This window comes from Nicotiana tabacum, chromosome 16, assembly GCF_000715075.1.
Source record: "Nicotiana tabacum cultivar K326 chromosome 16, ASM71507v2, whole genome shotgun sequence".
NCBI lineage: Eukaryota > Viridiplantae > Streptophyta > Magnoliopsida > Solanales > Solanaceae > Nicotiana > Nicotiana tabacum.
The window spans coordinates 92914337-92938903 of NC_134095.1; the positions used below are offsets into that span (position 1 = coordinate 92914337).

General features: G+C 38.9%; 1 protein-coding gene across 4 annotated transcripts in view; it reads left to right on the top strand.

The window, feature by feature from the left end:
- Positions 1-8253: 8253 nt before the first annotated feature.
- Positions 8254-24567, top strand: part of LOC107776157 (putative thimet oligopeptidase) — a 45610-nt gene continuing 29296 nt past the window's right edge. For 2 of the 4 annotated variants that reach the window (XM_075233060.1, XM_075233061.1), the window contains exons 1-6: positions 8254-8503; positions 8583-8704; positions 11606-11769; positions 12593-12683; positions 13415-13594; positions 13732-14040. In XM_075233060.1, coding sequence (XP_075089161.1) covers positions 8380-8503; positions 8583-8704; positions 11606-11769; positions 12593-12683; positions 13415-13594; positions 13732-14040 — 990 coding nt within the window. In that variant the 5' untranslated portion in view covers positions 8254-8379. Of the gene's footprint in view, positions 8504-8582; positions 8705-11605; positions 11770-12354; positions 12463-12592; positions 12684-13414; positions 13595-13731; positions 14041-24567 lie in introns of those variants that run through there. The other 2 variants (XM_075233062.1, XM_075233063.1) reach the window with 2 other exon arrangements.

Here is a 24567-nt window from a genome sequence, read left to right on the forward strand (position 1 = left end):
GTCGTACCAACCGTCCGGCCGCCCAGAGGCAAAGGGCAGGCTGGTAGAGGTTGTCCTAGAGGTGGAGGCCAGTCAGGTGGCCCTCTAGCCAGGTTCTATGCTTTTCCAGCCAGACCAAATGTAGTGGCCTTAGATACCGTGATCACAGGTATTATTCTATCTGCGGTAGAGATGCTTCGGTACTCTTTAATCCAAGGTCGACATATTCATATGTTTCATCTCTTTTTTGCTCATATCCTGGGTGTTCCTCGCGAGTCCTTGGGTACTCCTGTATATGTGTCCATGTCAGCGGGTGATTCTGTTGTGGTGGATCGGATCTACCAGTCCTGTATTGTGAATTTTTGTGGTTATAAGACTACAGCAGAGCTTTTGTTGCTTGATATGACCAACTTTGAGGTCATCTTGGGCATGGATTGATTATCTCCACATTACGCCATCCTTGATTGCCATGCCAAAACTATTACCTTGGCAATGTTAGAGCTTCCTAGATTGGAGTGGGAGGATTTGTCTATCAGTGCATCTAGTCGGGTTATCTATTTTCTGAAGGCTCAACACATGGTCAAGAAGGGTTGTTTGGCTTATCTAGCTTATGTTCGGGATACTACTGCAGAGACCTCGACGATTGATTCAATTCCCGTGGTCCGAGAGTTCTTCGATGTGTTTCCTTCTGATCTACCAGGCATGCCACCAGATCGTGATATCAATTTTTGTATTGATTTAGATCCAGATACCCAGCCTATCTCTATTCCACCGTACTGCATGGCTCTGACAAAGTTGAAGGAGTTGAAAGAACAACTTGATGAGTTGCTAGCAAAGGGGTTCGTCAGACCGAGTATGTCACCTTGGGGTGCACCAGTGTTATTTGTGAAGAAGAAAGATAGGACTATGCAGATGTGCATTGATTACCGCCAGTTGAACAAAGTTACCATTAAGAACAAGTACCCTTTTTCGCATATTGTTGTTTGACCAGTTGCAGAGTGCTAGGGTGTTCTCTAAGATTGACTTGAGATCGGGGTACCATCAGTTGAAGATTCGTGATTTGGATGTTCTGAAGACGGCTTTCTGGACTAGATATGGCCACTATGAGTTTCTATTTATGTCTTTCGGTTTGACTAACGCCCCAACGACGTTTATGGACTTGATGAACTAGATGTTCAGGATATAAATTGACTCTTTTGTCATTGTCTTCATTGATGGCATTTTGATCTACTCGCGTAGCATGGAGGAGCACGAGCAGCATTTGAGAGTGGTTCTTCAGACTTTGCAAGAATAGAAGCTATATGTTAAGTTATCCAAGTGTGAGTTTTGGTTAGATTTTGTGTCATTCAAAGGGGCATGTTGTATCTGGCAACGGTATTAAGGTAGATCCCAAGAAGATCGAGGGAGTTCAGAGTTGGCCTCGTCCTACCAAAATGACCGAGATCAGGAGCTTCTTGGGGTTAGTAGATTATTATCGTCGGTTTGTGGAGGACTTCTCAACTATTGTAGCACCTTTGACTAGATAGACCCAGAAGGGTGCTCCGTTCCGATGGTCTGACAATTGCTCAGCGAGCTTTCAGAAGCTCAAGACCGCCTTAACTTTAGTACCGGTGTTAGTGTTGCCTTCTAGTTCAAGGATGTATACTGTGTATTGCGATGCTTTACGCATTGGACTAGGTTGTGTATTGATGCAAGAGGGGTGAGTTATTGCATATGTTTCACGTCAGTTGAAGCCTCACGAGAAGAATTATCTCATACATGATTTGGAGTTGGCCACGATAGTTCATACTCTCAAGATCTGAAAGTGTTATCTTTATGGGGTGTCCTATGAGATTTACACCGATCATCGCAGCTTGCAGCATTTGTTCAAGCACAGGGATCTCAATTTGAGGCAGTGCAGGTGACTTGAGTTGCTAAAAGATTATGATATTACTATCCTTTATCATCCAGGCAAGGCAAATGTGGTTGTGAATGCCTTGAGCAGAAAGGCGGAGAGTATGGGTAGTTTGGCATTCATTTCATTATAGGAGAGGCCATTAGCTTTGGACATTCAGTCATTATCTAACAAACTTGTGAGGTAGGATATTTCATAGCTCGGTCGAGTTCTTGCAAGTGTCGTCGCGCAGTCTTTACTATTCCAGCAGATCAAGGCTCGCCAGTACGACGATCCGTGCTTATTAGTTATCAGAGAGACAGTACTACAGGGTGGTGCCAAGGAGGTTACTGTCAGTGAGGATGGTGTTCTGCAACTCTAGGGTCGTCTATGTGTCCCTAATGTTGATAGATTGAGGGAAAGGATTTTAGAAGAGGCACACAATTCTCGGTATTCTATTCATTCAGGTGCTACGAAGATGTATCACGACCTGAGGCAGCATTATTGGTGGCGACGGATGAAGAAGGACATAGTTGAGTATGTCGCGAGGTGCCTAAATTTCCAGGAGGTTAAGTATGAGCATCAGAGGCTAGGTGGCCTACTCCAGCAAATGGTTATACCTGATTGGAAGTGGGAGCACATTACTATGGACATCTTCGTTGGGATGCAACGGACCTTAAGGAAGTTTGATACACTTTGGTTCATTATCGGTAGGTTGACCAAGTCAGCACACTTCATTCCGATTGTGACCACGTATTCTTTAGAGAAATTGGCTCAGATTTACATTTTGGATATTGTTCGGTTGTATGGTATGCCTGTTTCCATTATATCAGATAGAGGCCCTCAGTTTACTTCGCATTTCTGGAGGGCAATACAACCTTTCATCCATAGATCGACGGGAAGTCGGAGCGGACGGTTCAGATCTTGGAGATATGCTCAAAGCATACTTCGAAGGGTATTATGATCGATTCTTGCCTTTGGCCGAGTTTTCTTACAACAACATTTATCAGTCCAACATTGAGATGGCTCCATTTGAGGCTTTATATGGTCGGCATTATCGTTCGTCCATCGGATGGTTTGAGTCGGGCAAGGCTAAATTATATGGTACTGATTTGGTGAAGGATGCCTTGGAAAAGGTAAAGTTGATTCAGGAGCGACTTCGCACAACACAATCCAGAAAAAAGATTTACACAGATCAGAAGTCACGTGATTTATCATTTATGGTTGGCGAGAAGGTTCTCTTGAAAGTCTCGTTGATGAAGGGAATCATGAGGTTCGGGAAGCAGGGCAAGTTGAGCCCAAGGTTTATAGGTCTATTTGAGGTGTTGAGACGAGTAGGGGATGTTGCTTATGAGCTTGATTTGCCTCCCAGTCTATCGGGAGTTCATCCGGTCCTCCACGTGTCTATACTCCAGAAGTATCATGCCTATAGGTCGTATGTATTAGACTATAGCACGATTCAGTTAGATGATAGCCTAGGTTACGAGAAAGAGCCAGTTGCCATTGTTGACAGGCAGGTTCGCCAGTTGAGGTCCAAGAAGATTTCTATGGTAAAAGTTCAGTGGAGGGGTCAACCAGTGGATGAGGCAACTTGGGAGACCGAGGAGGACATACGGAGCAGATATGCACACTTATTCAACACTCCAGGTACGATTCTAGACCCGTTTGAGGACGGACGTTTGTTTAAGAGGTGGAGAATGTAACGACCCGGCCAGTCATTTTACTTTCTAGATCCATGTTCCCCTAAATAAGACTCCCCGTATGTGTTTTTACTATTTTATGACTTGCGGAAATTGTTAGTACGGGTTTGGAAAGGTTTGGGTTGAAATCAGATTACTTAGTTCCTTAATATTGGCTTATAAGGGTTAAGTTTGACTTGGGTCAATATTTTTAGTAAATGACCTCAGAACCGGGATTTGACGGTCCCAATAGTCTCGTATGATGATTTTGGACTTGGGCGTATATTCAGATTGGATTTTTGATGACCCGGGAGCATTTCAGTGCATAAAGTTGAAAGTTGGCGCATTGAAGGTTTTTAAGTTCTTTAAATTTGGTTTGAAGTAGGTTTTGATGTTATCGAGATCCGTTTGGTATTTTGAGCCTGTGAATAGCTCCGTATAGTGAATTAAGACTTGCACAAATTTGGTGTTATTCCGAGTAGTTTAAGTATAATTGGAGTGAGTTGGAAGAACTTGAAGTTCATAAGTTGATTCTATTTGGTTTTTGGTTGTGATTCTTAGTTTTGATCTTGTTTCCCATGTTTCGAGAGGTCTAGTAGGTCCTTCTTATGTTTACAAACTTGTTGGTATGTTTGGGCGAGGCCCTAGGGGCCTCGGGTGCTATTCGGATGATGCGCGGATCAAGTTTGGACTTGAAAGAATTGCTGGTGCACCAGTTCTAGTACGTCCGCACCTGCGAGATTTTGGCCGAAGGTGCAAGCTTTTGACTGGAGAAGAGGCCTGGCATGGACTGCCTAGTGGTCGCAGAAGCGAAGCAGGAACCACATATGTGAAGGCGCAGGTGCGAGGCAGTGGATCGCAGAAGCGGGCTCTCAAAAGCGAGGTTTTGGTCGCAGAAGCGATGAAGGTAGACATGCATGTGGTCCACACCTGCGAGGTTTATTCCGCAGAAGCGGAGACGCAGGTACGACAGTGGCATCGCAGGTGGGAAAACCGCTAGGCAGTAAGGTTCATTTAAGTCGAGGACTTAGGCAATTTTGGCTCATTTCTTTCATCTCTGGGCGATTTTTGAGCTCTTTGAAGATGGGTTTTCATCTATCTATTGGAGGTATATAATTTCTATCCAATGTAAGTTAAATACATAGATTATGGGTAGATTTCAACATGTAAAATAATGAAGATTAGGGGTTTAGTTGAAAAACCTAAGTTTTGATAAAAAATGGGATTTAACCATGAAAATGATGAATTGCGTAAAAATTATATATTTGAGTTCGTGAAGTTATGGGTAACATTTATCTTCAAAAATTTCCGAAATCCGGGCACATGGGCCCGAGAATGAATTTTAGGAATATTCCAACTTGGGTTGAATAACTACCCCAATAGTTAAATTATGAACATTTGAGTATTTATTGATTTATTTATATAATATTTGGCTAGTTTCGGGTTGTTTGGTACCAAGTTGAGGATTTAAAACGTACTTGTGGATCAGAAGTGAGCTTGAGAACGAGGTAAGTCTCTTGCCTAACCTTGTAAGAGGGAACTCATCCCCTTAAGTGTATTTGTTGTGTGTTATTTGTGTGAGGAGCTACGTACGCACTAGGTGACGAGAGTCCGTATATAGCTATATTCCATGAGATGTCGGGGTAGTCTTAGATTCACATCACGCTTTAATTGTACTATTATGTCTGTTAGGCATACTAATTATCTTAAATAAAGCTGAGACTAGAGATTCCAATTTAGATTTCTTATTTTTGGAAAGAATTGAGGAATACATAATAAGTTTGAGAAATCCATATCCTCTCGTGTTGCAAGTACTTCCACGAGCGAGGTAAACTTCTCTACTCTCATGGGAGTGGACTGTTCACCTCGGCAGTATAATAGAGGCATCTATGGTTTGTGTCGTTTGACCCTCAGCAGTGCACACAATATTTTAGATCGGGTCGTACGACCTCGGCATAAATCGTGCTTGATAATACTCGGAACCCAATTACACTTGATATTATGTTATGGTTTGAGAGGTATAATTAATTTAATGACCAAAAGTGATTCGGAACTAGCATGTGCTTTAGATGGAGATTTTGGAATTTATTATAAGTTAAAGAATCATTTATTTGTTATTATTATTATTTCCATATTTCATGCCTATTTAGAATTTCTGTATTTTATTATTGGCCCATAGTGAATGTCGATGTCGACCCCTCGTCATTACTTCTTCGAGGTTAGACTGGATATTTACTAGGTACATGTTGTTTATGTACTCACGCTACACTTTTGCACTAATCGTGCAGGATCCGAGGCAGGTGCATCTGGCGGTCATTCCGGTGCGCACCCCCTATACCCCGAGGCTTAGTGGTGAGCTGCTTTTTGAGTTCGTTCTGCAGCACCCGGAGTCTCTCCTTTGCATTTACTTTCTGTCTATTTTATTTCAGACAGTCGTTTAGTGTTTTGTATATTCTACTAGTAGCTCATATACTTGTGACACCATGTCTTGAAAATATGCTAGTAGACATTTGATGGGTTTTAAGTAATTATTACACCACACTTGCTCTTGTATTTGTTTACGCTTTATTTTATTAAATTTTCACCTCTTATTTACTTAATAAATAAAAAACAACTATTTCAAAATTATTAAAAAGAATATATGAGAGGCATGGTTATACAATAGTTTGCATGCATTCACGATCCATGGTCCCTAATTTTCCACAGTTTGGTTTACGTCCCAGTAGCGTGTCTTCAGTATTCAGGTTGAAATCATGTACTCATATTTCTTATGCTATTACTCTTATTTGCTTGTGCTTCTTAATCTTACATTCTCAGTACATTATCCGTATTGATGCCCCTTCCATTTTGGGCGTTGTGTTCATGTCTACAGGTACAGATAGACTCGATGACGCACGTTCTGAGTAGGTGCGCGAATCAACTATTGGTTATTGCTCTCCTCTCCTTCGTAGTAGCTATTCAGAAGTCAATAGTACCTAGTTGTGTATGTGTATGTTTCTTTTGGTACTTTTAGAGGCTTGAAGGCTATAGTTTGGTTGTATATTGTATAAAAAGGGGCAGTAACGACTTGGTTAAGAACATTTGTAAATATGTATAAAATGCCAATATTTTCTTGGTTAAATCAGTTATATTTGTTGACTGCCAATTTTGACCCTCCCTTTTATATCTAATTTATTCATATTTAATAATTTACAATAAATACTTTAAAAGTATTTTCTATTAATGAATATCTATGTTTACAAATTAATTAAGTACTAGTTTCAAAGTGGCTATCCACGCCATTTCTACATAAAAATAGCACGGTCTGGCCAGTTTTTCGACTGGTCATTCAAAAATAGTTAGCATTTGCAAAGTCATTGAGAAATAACTACTATTTTGTTGCAACAAGAAAAGTTCCAGCATAATATACTAGAGATCGGTGCACCTATGTATGAACTTCCAGCATATTATGCTGGAACTCCAACACGCAGAAAGTTCCAGCATAATATACTGGAGATTGGAGCACATGTGTATGAACTTCCAGCAAATTATGCTGGACGAGTATATTATACTGGAACTCCAGTATATTATACTGGATGTTCAGTATATTATACTGGAGTATACTGGAACTCTGGTATAATATACTGAGTTCCAGTATATTTATGCTGGAACTCCAATATAATATACTAGAGTTCTAGTATATTATATTGGAATTCCGTATATTATGCTGGAGTATTTTTTCAGATTTTGAATAGTGCTTTCGTTCAGATTTATCTTTACATAAAAAGTGACTAAATTTCGATTACTTTTGAAACTGTGACTATTTTTGAATGGGGAAATTGCCAGCTATGTCCATTTATAAGTAGCTCATTACAAAAGTTGGCCAATTGATAAAATATTACTAATATTAGCCAATTAGCTATTTGTAATAAAAAATATCAAATTTTTGCTTTTGTTTTGAGTGAGTATTATTAGAATAGATTGGGCACAACTTAAGGAACTTGAATCTCAGTTTTGGGATGATTTGGTGAAGTTTTGAGGTGGTTTGAATTGAAAATTCGGTAAAAACTGAACATGAAAAAAAATGATATGTGTATCACACTGTGTATCATTTGTGTATCACATATGTATCACATGTATATCCATGTATACCTGTGTGTGAGATACATGCGTGATACATGTGTCTTAGAAGATTTTTTTGAACTTGATTTAATTACTAATTTTGATACAAAACCAGTTCAAATCACCTCCAATCTTCCTCAAATTTTGTATATTGACTTGTTTATATATTTTCAATGAATTTCAACTACACCCATTGAAAAAATTCCTTTTTTGTTTAGATTTTTGGAATATTGTATCTATTTTTTGTATTTCATCACCTTATTTGCTACCTCATCCATAAAATTTCCTTTCCGTCTTGTATCTAGTGTTGCTAATCACGCTTAAAAATATGGAAGCTGATTTTTGCATGTGATTCTTTGAGAGAAAGAACCCTATTATTTGGTTTTTCAATTTTTGTTGGCTAGTTTTGGTAAGTCTATGATTAATGGCTAGAGGTTGGTAAGTTGAGATTTATTTGAGACATTTGTGTAAGTTTCCAAATGACCACTTGTAAATTTGGCTATATTTGAATTTCTCCGCATTTCTACTACACATCCAATAGCAGGCCCAATAAAATGAAGCCCAATATATCACAATAGAGACGTTCGTTTTGTCGGACGTTAAAAAAGGTCAACACCTCAGTCCAGCCAAAAAACTCACAAAATTTCCCTCCCATTTGCCGTTTGGTGAGGAAAATCAAGAATACTCCTAATACTTAAGGTTTGGATGTAAGCAGTTCTCTCTCTAAGTAGAAATAGAGTTGAAAAAATGGGTAAGCAGCAGAAGAGAGACAGAAGCAATCTCATTGTTTTGACGGGAGCCGCTGCTCTTCTCGCTATTGCTGTCAACTTTGCTATCTCCGCCATCAACAGCAAGCATCGCAAGAAAAAAGGTTCCCTTTTCTTACACTTCAATTTTTGTTTATTCCTATAAGAAATGAAACCTTTTCGCATTTTTTTGTTGAATTGCAGAGATTCCAGGTTCAAATGTTCGAGTGAATTTAACTGCTTCTGAAATTCTGAAATTAGCGGAAAGCATAATTAAGAAATCGAAGCAAGTTCATGATGCTGTTGCTTCAGTTCCACTTGACAAGGTATTTATTGTGTTGAGTTATGTCTAGTTAGATTGTGGATTGTCCATTTAATTCTAATATATATTTTGGCCATATTATCTTTCTTGCCTAGCTGTAGTAAGGCGACTATCCTTTTGCCCTGAAATTGAGAAGTCCCCTTTTGCACTAAACAAACTTATTGGGCACAAAATCTGTGGACTCTGTATGGCCAAATACATCAACAGCCCCTTTAACTTGTTTTCACTTTTCACTTGTCCTCGAGACACTAAAATGTTAGGCAGCCAAACACGATAGATGCGTGTAATTCACATGCTAGAATAACCAATAAAACGGAGACATGCGTGGATGACACACTAAAAAAAACTTTTAGGAAAAAGAAAAAAGTTAAGCTTTTTGACAAGCATTTGCCACAACAGGTCGTGTAAACCAAAATCCTATTAATAGATAGGAACACAACCCAACCAATTCCCAAAAGATATAAATTTGTATCAAATTCGAACTAGTAACTAATCCCAACATGGAAGTACTGAAAAAACTCATATAAGCAAAAAATCTCAAAAAATAAGAACCCTCCATCATCTTCTTCTCCACCCCCCTCCCCCCGAACCCTCTTTTTCACCATTCTTTCATCTTTTCTTTTAATAATTAAACAAATTCTTTCACAAACTTGCCGGACACAACGAAAAATTGTAGCCAAAAATCACTAGGGCATTCCAACTTCACACCAGTTCTGAACAGATTCGATCCAATCCAAGCGCGGGAGGTTCTTCCCCATGTCGTAATCTATCTCCCCATCAAATTTGGATCATTCCAACTTCAAAAATGGCAACTCCGATGAATCTCCAAGCTCCGACGAGCTCTATTTGGCCGGAGATGGTGTTCAAGCCAATCAAATACAGCAAAACCAATGCCAAACAGTTTCTGCACCTCAGGGGAGTGTTTCTAACCTCTTTTATTCTGCTTTGATCCACTCAGCTTCGACAAATTTGAAAAATGGAGAATTTGGCAAGTTGGGTATACAAGGTGTTCCACAAAATGTCAATGTCAATTTCACTCTAATTCAGCAAGCTTCAGACGTTGTACATGCTTCTTCTCATCAAATACAATCCCCCTATATAGTTTTTGATAAAAAAAAGGTACAGAATCGAGTAATTCTTGTTCATATGTCAACGCTAAACTTTTTTAGTCAGAAAGCTACTCTTAGTCATAGCTGTTTTTGAGTAAGTCTTGAAGCGGAAGCCTGGATCTTATAACGGATAATTGATATTAAATCCTATGTATTAAAGCAAAAACTTCGATCTTGAAACGGAAGCTTGGCATAAATTAGAATTACTCCTTTGTGTACATAATATTTTCTGAAAAATTAAAAGAGAAGTTTGTTTTTTGGACTATTTTACGCGCTTGAAAAAATTTAGATACATTCACCTTGCCATGTCAGCTTTTTGTGTCTGGGTGACACACTAAAGAGCTGGTTGGAGTGTTTAAATGGAACGACCTTAAGAATAAGTGTTAAAGTGGAAAGTGAAAACAAGTTAAAGGGGCTACCGATGTATTTGGCCACTCCGTATTGTAATGATTCTCAAGTTTGAGGTCCTCATGCGGATGGTTGAAGTATAAGATTAATAACCTGAAGATCCACTCGAATCTTTGGTGCAACACTTAGTATGAGTTCTTCTACTCCAACTTCGATGGGTAGGTTTACCCAGCACGTGTTTGTGGGTTGTAGCAAATGGTGCAGTGAATTACTTGAGGAGCATGTAAGCTTGTCAGTACACCAATGTCATGCAAAATGGTTCTCAACTTTGAGGAGTAGGTTGAATTTCTAGTCCTGTTCTGGGACGTGTTGAATTGATGTTCAAAATTCTAGGAGGGCATGCAGGAAGACGTCGTTCACATTCACCAAAGTTATGTGGCAATAGCTCCTCTTTTCCCCTTGTTTCTATGACTGTAAATGAATTCTATGCCACAGTGTGTAGCTGCATTTGTATTCTTTAAATCTTGTAGGCGACTCATTTCCTGTATCAATATTTTACAAGAGGCTTTCTATGTCGTGACTATTGCTTCAAGGGGAATCTTCAATTGTCTAGGCTTCTACCATCTCGGTTGCTAGAGACCCATTCACTAACTCTTTGGCCACTCTATTTGTTGTGTAATCAACGAGCTTAAGTGTAATCGATCAACGAGCTTAAGTGTAATCCATGAACTTAGAAAACATTCTCTATAGGGAACTCAGGAGGCTTCTATTTTTTGACCACTGCTTTGAGGAGAATCTCTAGGGTGGCGAAGAACTATCCACTCTTTGACAATACCATTTGTAGTGAAATCCATGAACTTATCAAACATTTATTGAATGGAACTCTCATATTCAGGGAGTTGTAAATAACTGATACAAAAATGCAGTATGCAATCCACGGATTGCTGTAGCTCAGTCATGTTAGTGCAACAACAAAACTACAACTTAGACAAGGGCAATCACTAGCTAGAATTGATGGAATTTTAGTTGATTATAGTTATGTGGCCAGTTGCTGAAAGCCTTAGCCAGACCATCATTTCTTATATATTGATAGAGGATTAAGTGGCAAATCTTTACTATGCCCAAGTGCGGAAGTACTTAAGTATGTTACCCTATGTTTCATTCTGCTAAAAAATTTCTTAATAGTTGTTGAGTTCAAGTTCATCATGTGAAGAGAGAATTGTCTCAATTAGCTGACTATTCGGCTAACTTCGGTGTTAACTTGCAGTCTAGCAGTCGAAACTAGTATTTAACTCTCTGATTATTTTCTTGGAGTCAATCAGGCGTTTGTTTGTTTGGAACTTATCAAATATTACTATTTTAGAACTTTCTTCTGCATTAAGTCTTATGCTTTAATCTGATATGCCGTTCTCAAGATATTGCTGATATTTCTATTTGTAAATTTGTAGGTTGCCTATGTAAATGTGATATTGCCATTAGCAGATTTAGAGGCACAGCAGTTCCCCTTAATACAGTCATGTGTTTTTCCTAAATGGTTATCAGCTTCAGAGGATGTACGCAAAGCTAGTGCTGAAGCAGAGAGAAAAATAGATGCTCACATTTCAATGTGCAGGTTCTTCCATTACAAAGTTTCAACCCTTCTATTTCATTTTGCAAATTCCTCTTCTGCTTTTTGGTATCTCGAAGTAGGAAAGAAGATCTTGGTTCCGAGTTTGATCTGCTGGAATGGAACAATTTTTCATTAGGAAGTAGTGATAGTAATTTATTGAAATCAACTAGCATGAAACTAAATTATTAGGAACCATCAACCATGTTTCCTCTTAACCTTTCAAATAACAATCATATAGTCCTTGGATTCTCCTGGTCATAAAGCGAACTTGATAAATGTTGGTATGTCATTGAAAATCTCAAAATTTCCAACTTCCACTGTCCTCAAACTACCGTTAATCCTCCATTTTGTTGTTTTACTTTTTAGCTATGACTGGTTCTTTGCTTGAATGACGTTTTTTTTTCCTTAACACCTTTATGCAAAATCATAAATTTGGTGGCTTCTAGTATATAATAGATGCAAAAGACATTGGTAGAAATACATTTTTCCAAAATGTAAATCATACAAGTCCGATGTGTGTTTTGTATGTCCCCAAGCTTATTGACTTGCCTAGAAAACTTCAGTAGAGGCCCTTCAACAACTCTTCAGGGAACGTTCTTATCTTGGATGCCCAACCTGCCATGCGGTGTTCCATTTCTAAACTCCCATCAGTAAACACAAGTATGTCTGTAGCTTACATCGGGCAACTATTTGATGGTGAGAAATCATAAGTAATATTTAGTTGTGCATTAAGCTAAAAATTTACGGACTACTTCTGTATCAAAACTTTCCTAGAAGCACTTGCTAATTAACTATCCCATCTTTTCTTTATTTTGTATGAGTTCAGGAAGCGTGAGGACATATACAGAGTTGTCAAAGCTTTAACAGTAACAGGGGATGGATTGAGTACTGATGCTAAAAACTTTACCCACTTCCTGGTATGGGGCATGAGCTGATTTCTTCCCTTATTTGATTTTCAAAGTGCACTGGTTTTTGATCACTCATGAGTTATGCACTCTTGTCTTGCCGCATTCACTCAACCTTTTGGTGGCTTACCTTTCTGGATGGTTACTGTGCTTTCATTCTAGTTGAGGTATCCAAGGCTAATAATTTTTAAAATTGCTGTATAGTTTCCCAAAGGTACATAAACTGTTCACTTTGTCGAGGCTGAGTAATGTCAAATGTGTCTGAGTAGTCAGAGCTACCTTTCCTGGGTAGTGAAACCTTCACTCGCGTGCAATTAATAGATAACTAGTTACTCATGCCACATCTGGACTATACATGGAGATTACACAAGTTTTGCTGGATAAACGTTTTACTTCTCTTTCTCTGCAAGGACAGAAATTATAACTCTTTTTGTTGGTACTAGTTTTTGATTGAAGGTTAATTGGAAAAGCACATAACTTTTTGTTTCTTCATATTATTGATAATCTGTGCTTACATGGGGTTGAATTTCTTCATTCTTACAAGATGTTTATAAATTTGATATTGTTAAAAGGTCTCTTTTCCCAGGATCTCTCTTTCTTATGCCTCTGCGTACACTTGCAAAAGAGCCCTTCTCTTTACACAGTCATTCAAATTTTGGATTTTCTTAATCGAGGTTGCGATTTTTATTTGAAGATATCCGCTATTTCTTTTCAGTTTTTAATTGGTTAAGATTCAGTGACAGGTTCGAGAATTTGAAAGGAATGGCGTGAATCTGACCTTATCTAAGAAAGAGGAGTTGCAGCGTTTAACTGCAAATATTGATGAGCTAAGCATGCAATACATTCATAATTTGGATGATGATTGTAGTTTTCTACTTTTCACTGACATGGAGCTAGAAGGGTTGCCCCCTGAGTTTCTCAAGGTAAGATGTAAGACTTTAGTCTTCACATCCATCTCCTATCTGTTACTCAATTTACTATTCTGCACGCACAGTGGAAATCTATTGCCTCCTTTTTCTGTCTTTTCAATATCAATATTTTCTGTTATTTTATGATGAAGTTGCAGGGAAATCGACTCATATTGGGATGTGGAAATTTTATGCTCAGACAAAAATTGATTATGAAGCTCCTGTCTATTACCATCTCCAAAAAAAAAAAAAAAAAGAAAAGGAAAAAGAAAAAAAGAAAAGATAATCAATGGCATCATGTAGTAGTATATATGTATAGGTTGACCATGGCATGCTTGAGGAAGTGTAGGGGCAGGCCAAAGAAGTATTGGGGAGAGGTGATTAGGCATGACATGTTATTGCTTCAACTTACCGAGGACATGACTCACGATAGGAAGGTGTGGAGGTCGAGGATTAAGGTGGTAGGTTGACAGATAGTTGTGAGTTTCTCCTAGGTTTACCAGTAGTACTAGTACTATTCTTGTATTCTCTTATTTGTGGTTCTTTATTACTTGTTATATCATTCGCTCCCATTACCATATTACATTACTGCTGCTGTTGTTTGTTGCTTTATTCTTATTGTTCCTTAAGCCGAGGGTTTATCAGAAACAACCTCTTTGCCTTTATAGGGTAGGGGTAAGGCAGCGTACACACTACCCTCCCCAGATCCCATGCATGGAATTAAGCTGGGTTTGTTGTTGTTCTTGTTGTTGTTGTTGTTGTTGTATTACACATATGACATATATCCAAGTCGGGACAATTTTTTACTTAAGAATGTGACACTTCTAATACTAGCTCTAACATTCTAACGCTAACACTTTACATTGCCTAATATTCTAAGACTATCATTTAACATTCTAACATGCAAACTCAAAGTTAAATCGAGAAAATGCTGATTTTGAAAACACAAATTGTCAACAAAAACATTGCTGGAGAACCTACAGAAAGCCAATGAGAAGATCTACTCATCGGGATCTCGCTGGAAAGTTCCGATTGCCAAAAAGTTGATGCAAGATTAGTAGCTGGAAAAAGGAAGGTGCCATTGAAATAGTCCTCGGGAAGAGGTGTAATGTAGTTGCCGCAAAAGCCTGGGACAATTAGGAAACGAAAAAGTTCCAAATATGCCCTTGAACTATGCAAAATTGAGTTGATATGCCCGTCATTAATACTTTAGCACAAACATGCCCTTGCCGTCCAATACTTGCTCCAAATATGCCCTTATTTTAAGCGGCCCTATATGGAAAATATATTTGGTCCCAGACGCATACTTTGAGGGCATATTTGGCCCATTAAAGTTCTTAAGCTTTTATGTTTGTGAGTTATCTTGTTTAGTTCATGACAATATAATGGAAGTTTGTAATGATAAAACCTCCCTCAAATCAATTAGTTCCGTTCTGTAAATTTGAAATACGAACAAAGAGAAGTAAAACGTAGGAAAACCTCAACCATTTTGTTGGAAGAGGAGAAACCTATACAGAGGCCGGCCAACTTGTAAGGCTTCTCTTCCAACAAATGGTTTAGGTTTTTTGTACGCTTTACTTCTCCTTGTTCCAAAACCATGCTTCTCTTTCTTCCTAAGCAAAGTGTATTGTGTTTTGTTTGTATGGAGAGAGTAAGTAATTTATTTTTTTCTATTGAGTTAAGATTCGACACATATGATTGATGCATTTTAATTCATTTATTGCCTATGGTGGCTAGACTTATCTATTGTACAACAACAACAACAACAACAACCCAGTGAAATCCCACTAGTGGGGTTTGAGGAGGGTAGTGTGTACGCAGACCTTACCCTTACCTCGAGGGGCAGAGAGGTTGTTTCCGATAGACCCTCGGCTGATAGATTTGTCTATTGTATTGGTTTTTATTGTTGTGATGCCGAGAGTGGCTATTTAGTGGTGTTTTGAGGCATATGAGGCCGTGGAGAAATTTATTGATATAGGCCTTCCAACAAATGGTTTACCTTTTTCTATACTTTGCCTCTCTTTATTCATATTTAGGATTTACAGAAGAAAATCAATCGATTTGAGGGGGATTTATCATGACAAACTTTCATTACATTGGCATGAACCAAACAAGATAACTCAATACCATAAAAGCTTGAGAACTTGAATGAGCCAAATATGCCCTCAAAGCTATGTTGCTCGGACTCTCCAAAACAGCTGCCGTACTCCTGTCGGATCCTCCAAAAATATCCTCCAAAAATACACTATTTTTGGAGGATCCGACACGCACCCATCAATATTTTTGGAGAGTCCGAGCAACATAGCCTCAAAGTATGCGCGTGGGGACCAATATGCCCTCCATACGGGACCGTTTAAAATAAGGGTATATTTTTGGAACAAGTATTGGTCGGCAGAGCACATTTGTGCCAAAGTATTAATGACGGACAACGAAATCAATTTCGCATAGTTCAAGGGCATATATAGACCATTTCTGTCATGACCCAAATCGATGGGCCGCGACGGGCACCCGGTGCCTTACTTAACTGAGTACCAACGTAACATATTTTTCTTATCATACTATCATGGGTAAATGAGCCGGAAAGACCTTTATGAGATAACCAGAATAAAACATAAGGGAATACTAGACATAGGACGACCCAACATGTTATACAAACTTATACATGTGACATACATGCCTATAAGACCAAAATGATCATTTGTACACTCAAAATATAAGCCGACAAGGCCATACAATCATCCATATATATGATATCTGTATACAAGCCTCTAAGAGTACATAAACATCATAAAGGTCGGGAGAGGGCCCCGCCATACCAATCAATATATACCAAAGTATACTGACCAAATAGGCAACTCCGGAGAAAGAGGAGTGCACCAACACCTTCTGATGAGCTGATAGCCTACTAGGAGGACTGTTAACTTGTCTATCGGGACCTGCGGGCATGAAATGCAGCGTCCCCAGGCAAAAGGGACGTCAGTACAAATAAAGTATCGAGTATGTAAGGCATGAAAAGAAGTATATAAAATACATAAAAGAAACATGGAGTAAAGGACTCAACCTGTAAGTCTGAATAGCTTAGTGAATCATGGAACATTTATAGTGTCATGCATATGCGTATAAATGTCATATCATGCATAGGTATATGCGTACATAACATCATCAAGCCTCTGAGGGCATCCCACCATATCATCTCGGCCTCTGTGGGCGAAATCATCAACGTATACCAACTAATCAGTTGGTGGTGCGTATATAACGCCATAACCTTTCCCCATACCGCATATACATATAATATACGTGTATATAATGCCATATGGTCATGGGTCAATGTATATGTATAAATGAATGCAATGCATAAGAAGTAAGTCAATAAGATCTCTCGGGATATCACTAGATTTGTATATGCCTTCAGTTAATATCATAAAATAAACTTTACCAACTTACGTATTTTCTGAGATCCATGAACATACGATATAATAATAGGATACATGGGGAATCAACAAAATAGGCATCCGTAGTACTTCTATGAATAGAGTCATTTGTAAAAATTGCCCGTTTGCCTGTTTCGTTTGTATCATATGGATTATGCCAAAAGGAAAGAAGGGATACCTTAACCCCGTTGAGTCCTTAATACCTTCAAGCAACTCTTCAAGCAACTCAACTCAATCTACCACAGCATAAGGAGATTAAAAATCAGTGCTGAGTGAAGGCTAAGTCCGTAACTTAAGCTAGTAGCTCGTTTACGTAAAATCGGTAGCATCTCCCCAGTAACAAGGGCCTCCTCCAATACCATATACCAACGACAACAACCAGAGCAATCCAGCAACATATAAGTATCAATAACATGACACCATATAACAACAAGTCACAACTACTTCATTACGAGCGGCAAGCTCCGATTGGAATCCGTATACCCCATATCACCCCTTATAGACTTCTTATTTTAACTAAACAGTATCATTTATATGACAATGAAGTCATTCATCAATGATTCCGGCATTATACAATATATTTATAACAAATAAAACAATCCACAACTCCAACTATCCTCAGTTAGCAACTTTATTCACTAGTTCATGTCTAGTCCATCAATTTAACTTAATCAACATCAAGATAACCGTGAGCACATAAAAGAACACAATATAATTACCTCCAATGGTAGCTTCCAAACGAAATTCAAGTTATATTTAGCTTACAACAACCCTCAATGGCAATAGAACACCATAGAAGTGACTTTTTGATAAAGTAAGTTGCTTCATTAAAAGGCATCAAGCTGATGCAGTGATTACAAAAATAAATATGCTAGCTCCATTACAAGATGTTATGATGGGATCTTGGAGCTAGCCAATAACAAGAAAATATACCTCAAAGAGGCTAGTCAAGAGTAAGGGAGCTCAAAAAATCTAATAAGACAGTAGAACTATTTACATAGGACTGTTTGGCCCAACAAAAAAGACTAAGTAGACATTTGGCCTTCAGCAAGTGAATTGGAGTTCCTTTTAAAAAAAAAGTGAATTGGAGTTGAGACTCCATCAAAACATCTGAGGTTTCTTTCAGTCCATAGGCACCAAAAAATGCAAGCCGGTATCATCCTCCAGGTGTCCCTGATGGCCCTATCAACTCTCCAAAGGCTCCAGCTCTCGACCGCATCTCTAATATTCTGTGGCATCACCCATTTGAGATTAAAAAGAGCTAGAAACATATGCCACATATCTGCAGCTACAACACAGTGTAATAGTAGATGATTGACTGATTCTAAGCTTCCTTGACATAGGTAGCATCCGTTAACAAGCTGGAAGCTTCTCCTACAGAGGTTGTCCTGAGTCAGACAAGCATTCTTTAGTGCCAACCAGCTGAAGCACATCACTTTTGGAGGGAGCTTTGTTCGCCAAATTAGTTTCCAAGGCCAGGAATCTAAAATTCTGTTATGAGCAACTAGCACTTTATACCCCAGCTTTACTGTATATTCCTTTGCATTGGGACCCCAGCTTAATGTATCTGTAGATTGTGAGTTCATGCTAAAACCTTCCAGTTTACTCATTAAGTTAAAAAGACTCTCTAGTTCCCAATCATGCATGTTCCTTCTGAAGAGGGGATTCCACTGATTACCTTCTCTGTTCTGTGCGACTGTGGAGTCAGGGTTACATGCTATCAGGAAGAGTGATCGGTATAAATCTTTCAGAATGAAGTTCCCTAGCCACCTATCCTTCCAGAATTTAACTTTCAGACCATTTGTAATCTTGAATGAGACTTCTTGGAGGAATTCTTCCCAGAGCTTGCTTATATGTTTCCATGGTCCAACTCCATATGGGGTTCTGCTTTGTTTAGTGCACCAGTGGTTTAGTTTTCCATGTTTTGCTGCAACAACTTCCTTCCATAAGCTATTGTCCTCCCTTCCATATCTCCAGAGCCATTTATACAGCAGGCTCTTGTTGTGCTTAGCTAGGTCCCTGATACCCAAACCCCCCTTGTAGCTTTGGCCTAATGACTTTAGACCATTTGACAAGGTGAAACTTGTGTCCCTCACTGTTGCCCTCCCAGAGAAAGTTTCTTCTGATTTGATCCAATTGCTTCAGTACCTTACCAGGCACTGGAAATAGTGACATGGAGTATGTGGGAATACTGTCCATAATACTATTAATAAGAGTAAGTCTACCACCCATAGAAAGGTATTGCCTTTGCCAAGTAGCTAACCTTTTCTCCACCTTTTCTATTACCCCACTCCATCTTCCAGTAGACTTATATTTTGCCCCCAAAGGAAGCCCTAGGTAAGTGGTGGGGAAGGAGCCCACGCTATAGTATACCTAGTCAGCCAATTCATGGATATGAGGGACCTCATTCACAGGATATAACACACTCTTGAGCATATTGATATGTAGGCCTGAAATTGCTTCAAAAATAAGGAGAGTAAGATTGAGGTGTTGCACTTGAGATCTATCAGCGCCACAAAAGATCAAGGTATCATCTGCGTAGAGTAGGTGGGAAACTGAAGCTGAGCTATCTATGTTGTTTCCAATGGTAAAACCCTCAAACCACTGTAGTTGTTTGGCTTTGTCTAGCATCTTACTAAGACCCTCCATAGCTAGAATAAAGAGAAAGGGGGAGAGGGGATCTCCCTGCCTCTAATACCTTTCTGTGAAGAGAAGAAACCCACTGGACTCCCGTTAACCGGAACTAAGTATTTCACTGTGGTCATGCTGTACTTAATCCATTTAATCCACCTGTCTCCAAAACCCATTTTCCTCAACATATGTAAAAGATAGGACCAATTGACTTGATCAAAAGTTTTTTCAATATCCAGTTTTGCATAAAATGCCTGGCTCTCCAGTTTTGAGCTTCCAATCTAAAGCTTCATTAGCTATCAAAACAGCATATGTGATTTGTCTGGACTTAATGAAGGCATTCTGCTGCCCGAAAATCAGCTTTCCAATGACGGTTTGAAGTCATTCAGCAAGGCATTTGGCAACAATTTTGTAAACACTGCTAATGAGGCTTATAGGTCTGTAGTTTTTGAGTTCAATTGCACTTCTTTTTGGGAACAAGTGCAATAAAAGAAGTACTGCTAGATCTGACCATATAGCAGTATTGGTGAAAGTGGTTCAAAGCTCCTACATCATTTTTGATGAATTCCCAAGCTTTTTGATAAAAAGCCATGGTGTAACCATTTGGAGCTAGGGCTTTATCAGGGGCACAAGCATTTATTCTTTAAAAAATTTATCTTCTTCAAAAGCTTTCTCTAACCATTCTTTCTCTTCTAGAGAGATGCATGTTAGATCTTCAAAGGTAGCAGTTAGCCTCCATTGCTCATTCTCAGTGTAAAGATTCTGGTAAAAATCAAGAATTTTACTTTTGATCTGATCTTTATCTTCAATGATCTCATCCCCCACCATCAATTTTTTGATATGGTTGTTCCTCCTACATGAGTTAGCGACCCTTTGGAAATATTTCGTGTTCCTGTCACCCTCTTTAAGCCAGAGACATCTAGACTTTTGCCTCCAAGACACTTCCTCAGCTTTTGCAATCTGTAACAATTCCATTTTTAAAGACAATATCTTCTCTTTCTCTGCTTGGGTTGTGAGTCTGTTTTCAGAGGCCTGCTCAATTGCCATAAGCTCATCCAAGGCTTTACTCTTCCTGGTTTCTAACTTGCCATAAGTTTCTCTATTCCAGTCAGTGATGTCTTTTTTGAGACATCTCAATTTCTGCGACAGGACGAAATCTGGAGTGCCCTCGATAGAGTAATTTTGCCACCACTCCTTGATTTTATCCAAGAATCCTACCTCTTGCAACCACATATTTTCGAATTTGAAGTAAAAAGGGCCGACTTCCCAGTCTCCATTTTCCAAGAGTATTGGTCTGTGATCTGAGGTTACTTTAGGGAGAGCAATTTGTTTTATATCCTTGAAGGTGTCATTCCATTCCGATGAGAACAGAAACCTGTCAATTCTGGAAGCTTGAATAGAATCTTCACCCCTGGACCAAGTGTAGAAAGCACCCTGAAGAGGAAGGTCAATAAGACTCAGGTCTTGTATAATGTCTAAAAGCTCTTCATAGCTCTTGATCTCCTGATGCAATTATACCTCTCGCTTTCGAATCTACATACGTTAAAGTCACCACCAATAACCCATTGCTCGTCCCAGATACCTCTGAGAGCTGCAAGTTCAAGCCATAGTACCTCCCTATCTGGATTAGTATGGGGTCCATATACCCCTGTGTAACACCATCTGAACTCTTCAAGGACATTTTCAAACATACATGAGATAGTGTATAAACCTTGTTAAGTATCAACACAATTCCAAAGTCTTTTATCCCATAAGATTATAATCCCACCCCTTGTACCACATGCTTTAAGCTCTGCCCAATTTGCCCATCGATTACCCCACATTTGTTGAATCATAGAAGAAGACCAGTCTACAATTTTTGTCTCTTGTAGACAGAGAACATCTGGCTTCCACTTACCCATCAATGCCTTCACTGTACTTCTCTTCTCAGCTTCGTTCAGACCCCTAATGTTCCAGTTGATAACTTTTATTTTCATTCAAACAGTGCTTTGTGGATCCTGCCCCTATCACCCTTTGCAACTCCATCATAATTTAGCCCACATTTTAGTCCTTCCAGCTCTATTTCCCCTTTCTTCCTGGACTTTCTTGCTGAATTACTCTTCAATTTCAATTTTTGTTGGCTTTGTTGTGCCTGTCTCTTATGCTCCATGCGTAGGATCAAATCCAGAATTTCATGCTCAAACCCAGCTACATTAACTCCAAAAGCTTTGCATGCCTTAAACATTACTGTTTTCGACCATCTAGAAGTTTCTATCACCATCGGGTCTTGAATTTGCTAATAGCTACTCGAACCTTCTTCGAACCAGGGAAGAGAGAGTGTGTCACTTTGAGGGAAATCGACATCAGAACTACTTAGTGGCTATGGCTCTGGAGTTGAATTGAGACGACGAAGGAAATTGTCTATGGCCATAGAATTATCGGCTTCATCGTCTGCGTATGAGATGGGTTGCTGGGAATTTTCTGTGAAAAGCTTGAGCTTCTAATAAAGAAGGATTAGTTATGGAGCTTGAGGCCTTCTCTTCAACTGTGGTTGCAGGTTTTGGAGGCCCAGTAGCCCTCCAAATACTTTCTAACCTCTTATGGTTTTTCTTCTTTGGGCCTTTTTGATAATAAGCCCAATCCAGCTTCTGAACCCTTGGAACCCTAGCTAATTTATTTTTAGCCTTTGCTTGAGTGTGGGCCTGGTCGGTCTGCTCTTTTAAAATATTTGGGGCTAGATTCAAATTAAAGTTACCTCCCACGTGACAACTGTTAGAAGCGACAAGAGGGGCCCTTGCTTGGCTTGATGAGGCGTTAATAGTTGTCTTCTCTAAACCTTCCCCTTTTCCGGTGACCGTAACCCCATTACCAGTAGAAATAGTTACCAAAAAATCTTCAAGAATGGCTATTTCAAACTTCAAATCCCCAACCAGCAGCTCCATTTTTCCAGGAATAATCTTCCCAGTACGAACAACGCAGATCCGACCCTAGAATAGATGTGTTCTATTTTTTGTGTCTTCATCAATTCCTACAAATCCCCCACAGAAGTCATCGATCAATCGGAAGGTATCTGAGGACCAGGCATGCAATGGGATCCCAAAAGCCCTAATCCATTTGTGCTCCATCTTCGGCGTTGAAATTTCAGTTCCGGTCACTGGTGACCACCAAGATAGAGAGAGATGTCTGCCATTCCAAAACCAATCACTAGCTATGATACGAGTAGCCTCTTGCCTCGACGAAAACTCGCACAAGAAACGATTATGGGCCAACGGAGTGACCTTCAGGCCAGCAGTAACTTTCCACCTGTTTGTAAACCAATTCTGTATCACCTCTGGATTTGGGCTTCGATTGAATGGATCATTGAAAGCACCTAGGAGGCATCTGCTTAGTGGATGAAGACTATCTTCTGCTTTGAGCCTTGGATCTGTCAAAGTTTCCGGCCAGGTTTGGGCTTTTGCTGCATCAAAGTAGGATTTTAGAGCCCGTTTGGATTGGCTTAAAAAAAGTGGCTTCTAAGCACAAGGGCTTAAAAACAGCTTTTAAGTGCTGGAGCTTGTTTTATAAATAAGCAGTTACCTGTTTGGATAAAAGTGCTGGAACTTAAAAAAAGTTGTTGAAGTGTTTGGTAAACAAGTGCTGGTAAACACTTTTTTCTATTAAAAAGACAAATATCCTTAAAGCTGTTAATATTATAAAGGAGTTGATTACTATAATATATTTAATTATAAATTAATGCAAATAAAAAATAATTTATATTTTAATTTAAATTCAATTTATGTGATTACTTTAGATAATTTTTATAAAGTAGAAGAAAGATACTATATAGTCAAGTAGAATTGGTAGAAAGTAACGCAAGTGGATCAAAAAATGATACTTGAGGAAAGTGCAGAAAATGAAAGATGAAGTAGAGAGGAAGATGAAAGAAGAGGAACATGTCTTCACATGTGAAGAAAATTGGAGAAGAAAATGTTTTGGGGTTTCTTTGACTGAGGGTAAGTTTGATATTATGAAAACTTATAATGGACAAAAGAGTAATTTTATTGGTCAAACCAAAATGGCTTTTAAGCCAAAATCGAAAAAGTTGGGATCAACCAACTTGTTGTTTTTGGCTTTTTTTAAGCACATTTTAACTTTTTTTAAGCAGTTTTTTTTGCCAAACACTCCATATAATAAAAAGTGGCTTAAAAGCTGGTTTGACTAGCTTTTAAGCCCATCCAAACACCCTCTTAGTTGTGGCAATGGAGGATTTATGATAATGGGTTTTTTGGTACCCAATAAACTTAGGATCTTGTCAGCAATGTCAACCCATCCAAAGTTGTAACCCGCTTCTGGAATTATCACTGCCGACTTCTCATGGCCCAACCAAGTCTCAATTCGCGCAAATCTCCCATGAATGTTGTCATTTTGATAAATTCTGAAAAAATAAGCTTGTTGTTTCCTCCCCATCTTCTGTAAATATCCCCTGTACCCCTGGAAGCTTGTTTGAGATTTTCACAGACTCACCTCAGATTGTCTTCGTCTATTTTAATTCTGCTTGCAAAACGCCTGCTGCGCTCTGTAATCGAAAACCATCTGAAAGAATTAGTGCTAATATCTGCTATCTCGAAAGGTTTGTTCTCAGAAACAAAGAAAAGCTTATCCCCTATAATAAGAAATGTTCCCGGGGAAGGACTCGCCGGAGAGAGTGTTTACAGAGAGAGAAGAAGTAGTGGCACGTTTCCCAAATCAGAGCAAAAAGGACCCATTTCTTTCATGCTTAAAAGAACTGTTCCCGGGGAGAATTTAGATACACCATAGAAGTGACTTAACCTAATCTTCACTTCCAATCTCAAGTTTCATATGTTTCTTTCATCAATTCACTTGATAAACATATAAACATGCATAACAACAGAAACCATTTCATAATCAAGATATTGTCCCCAATTTCCAGTCATAACAACACAATAT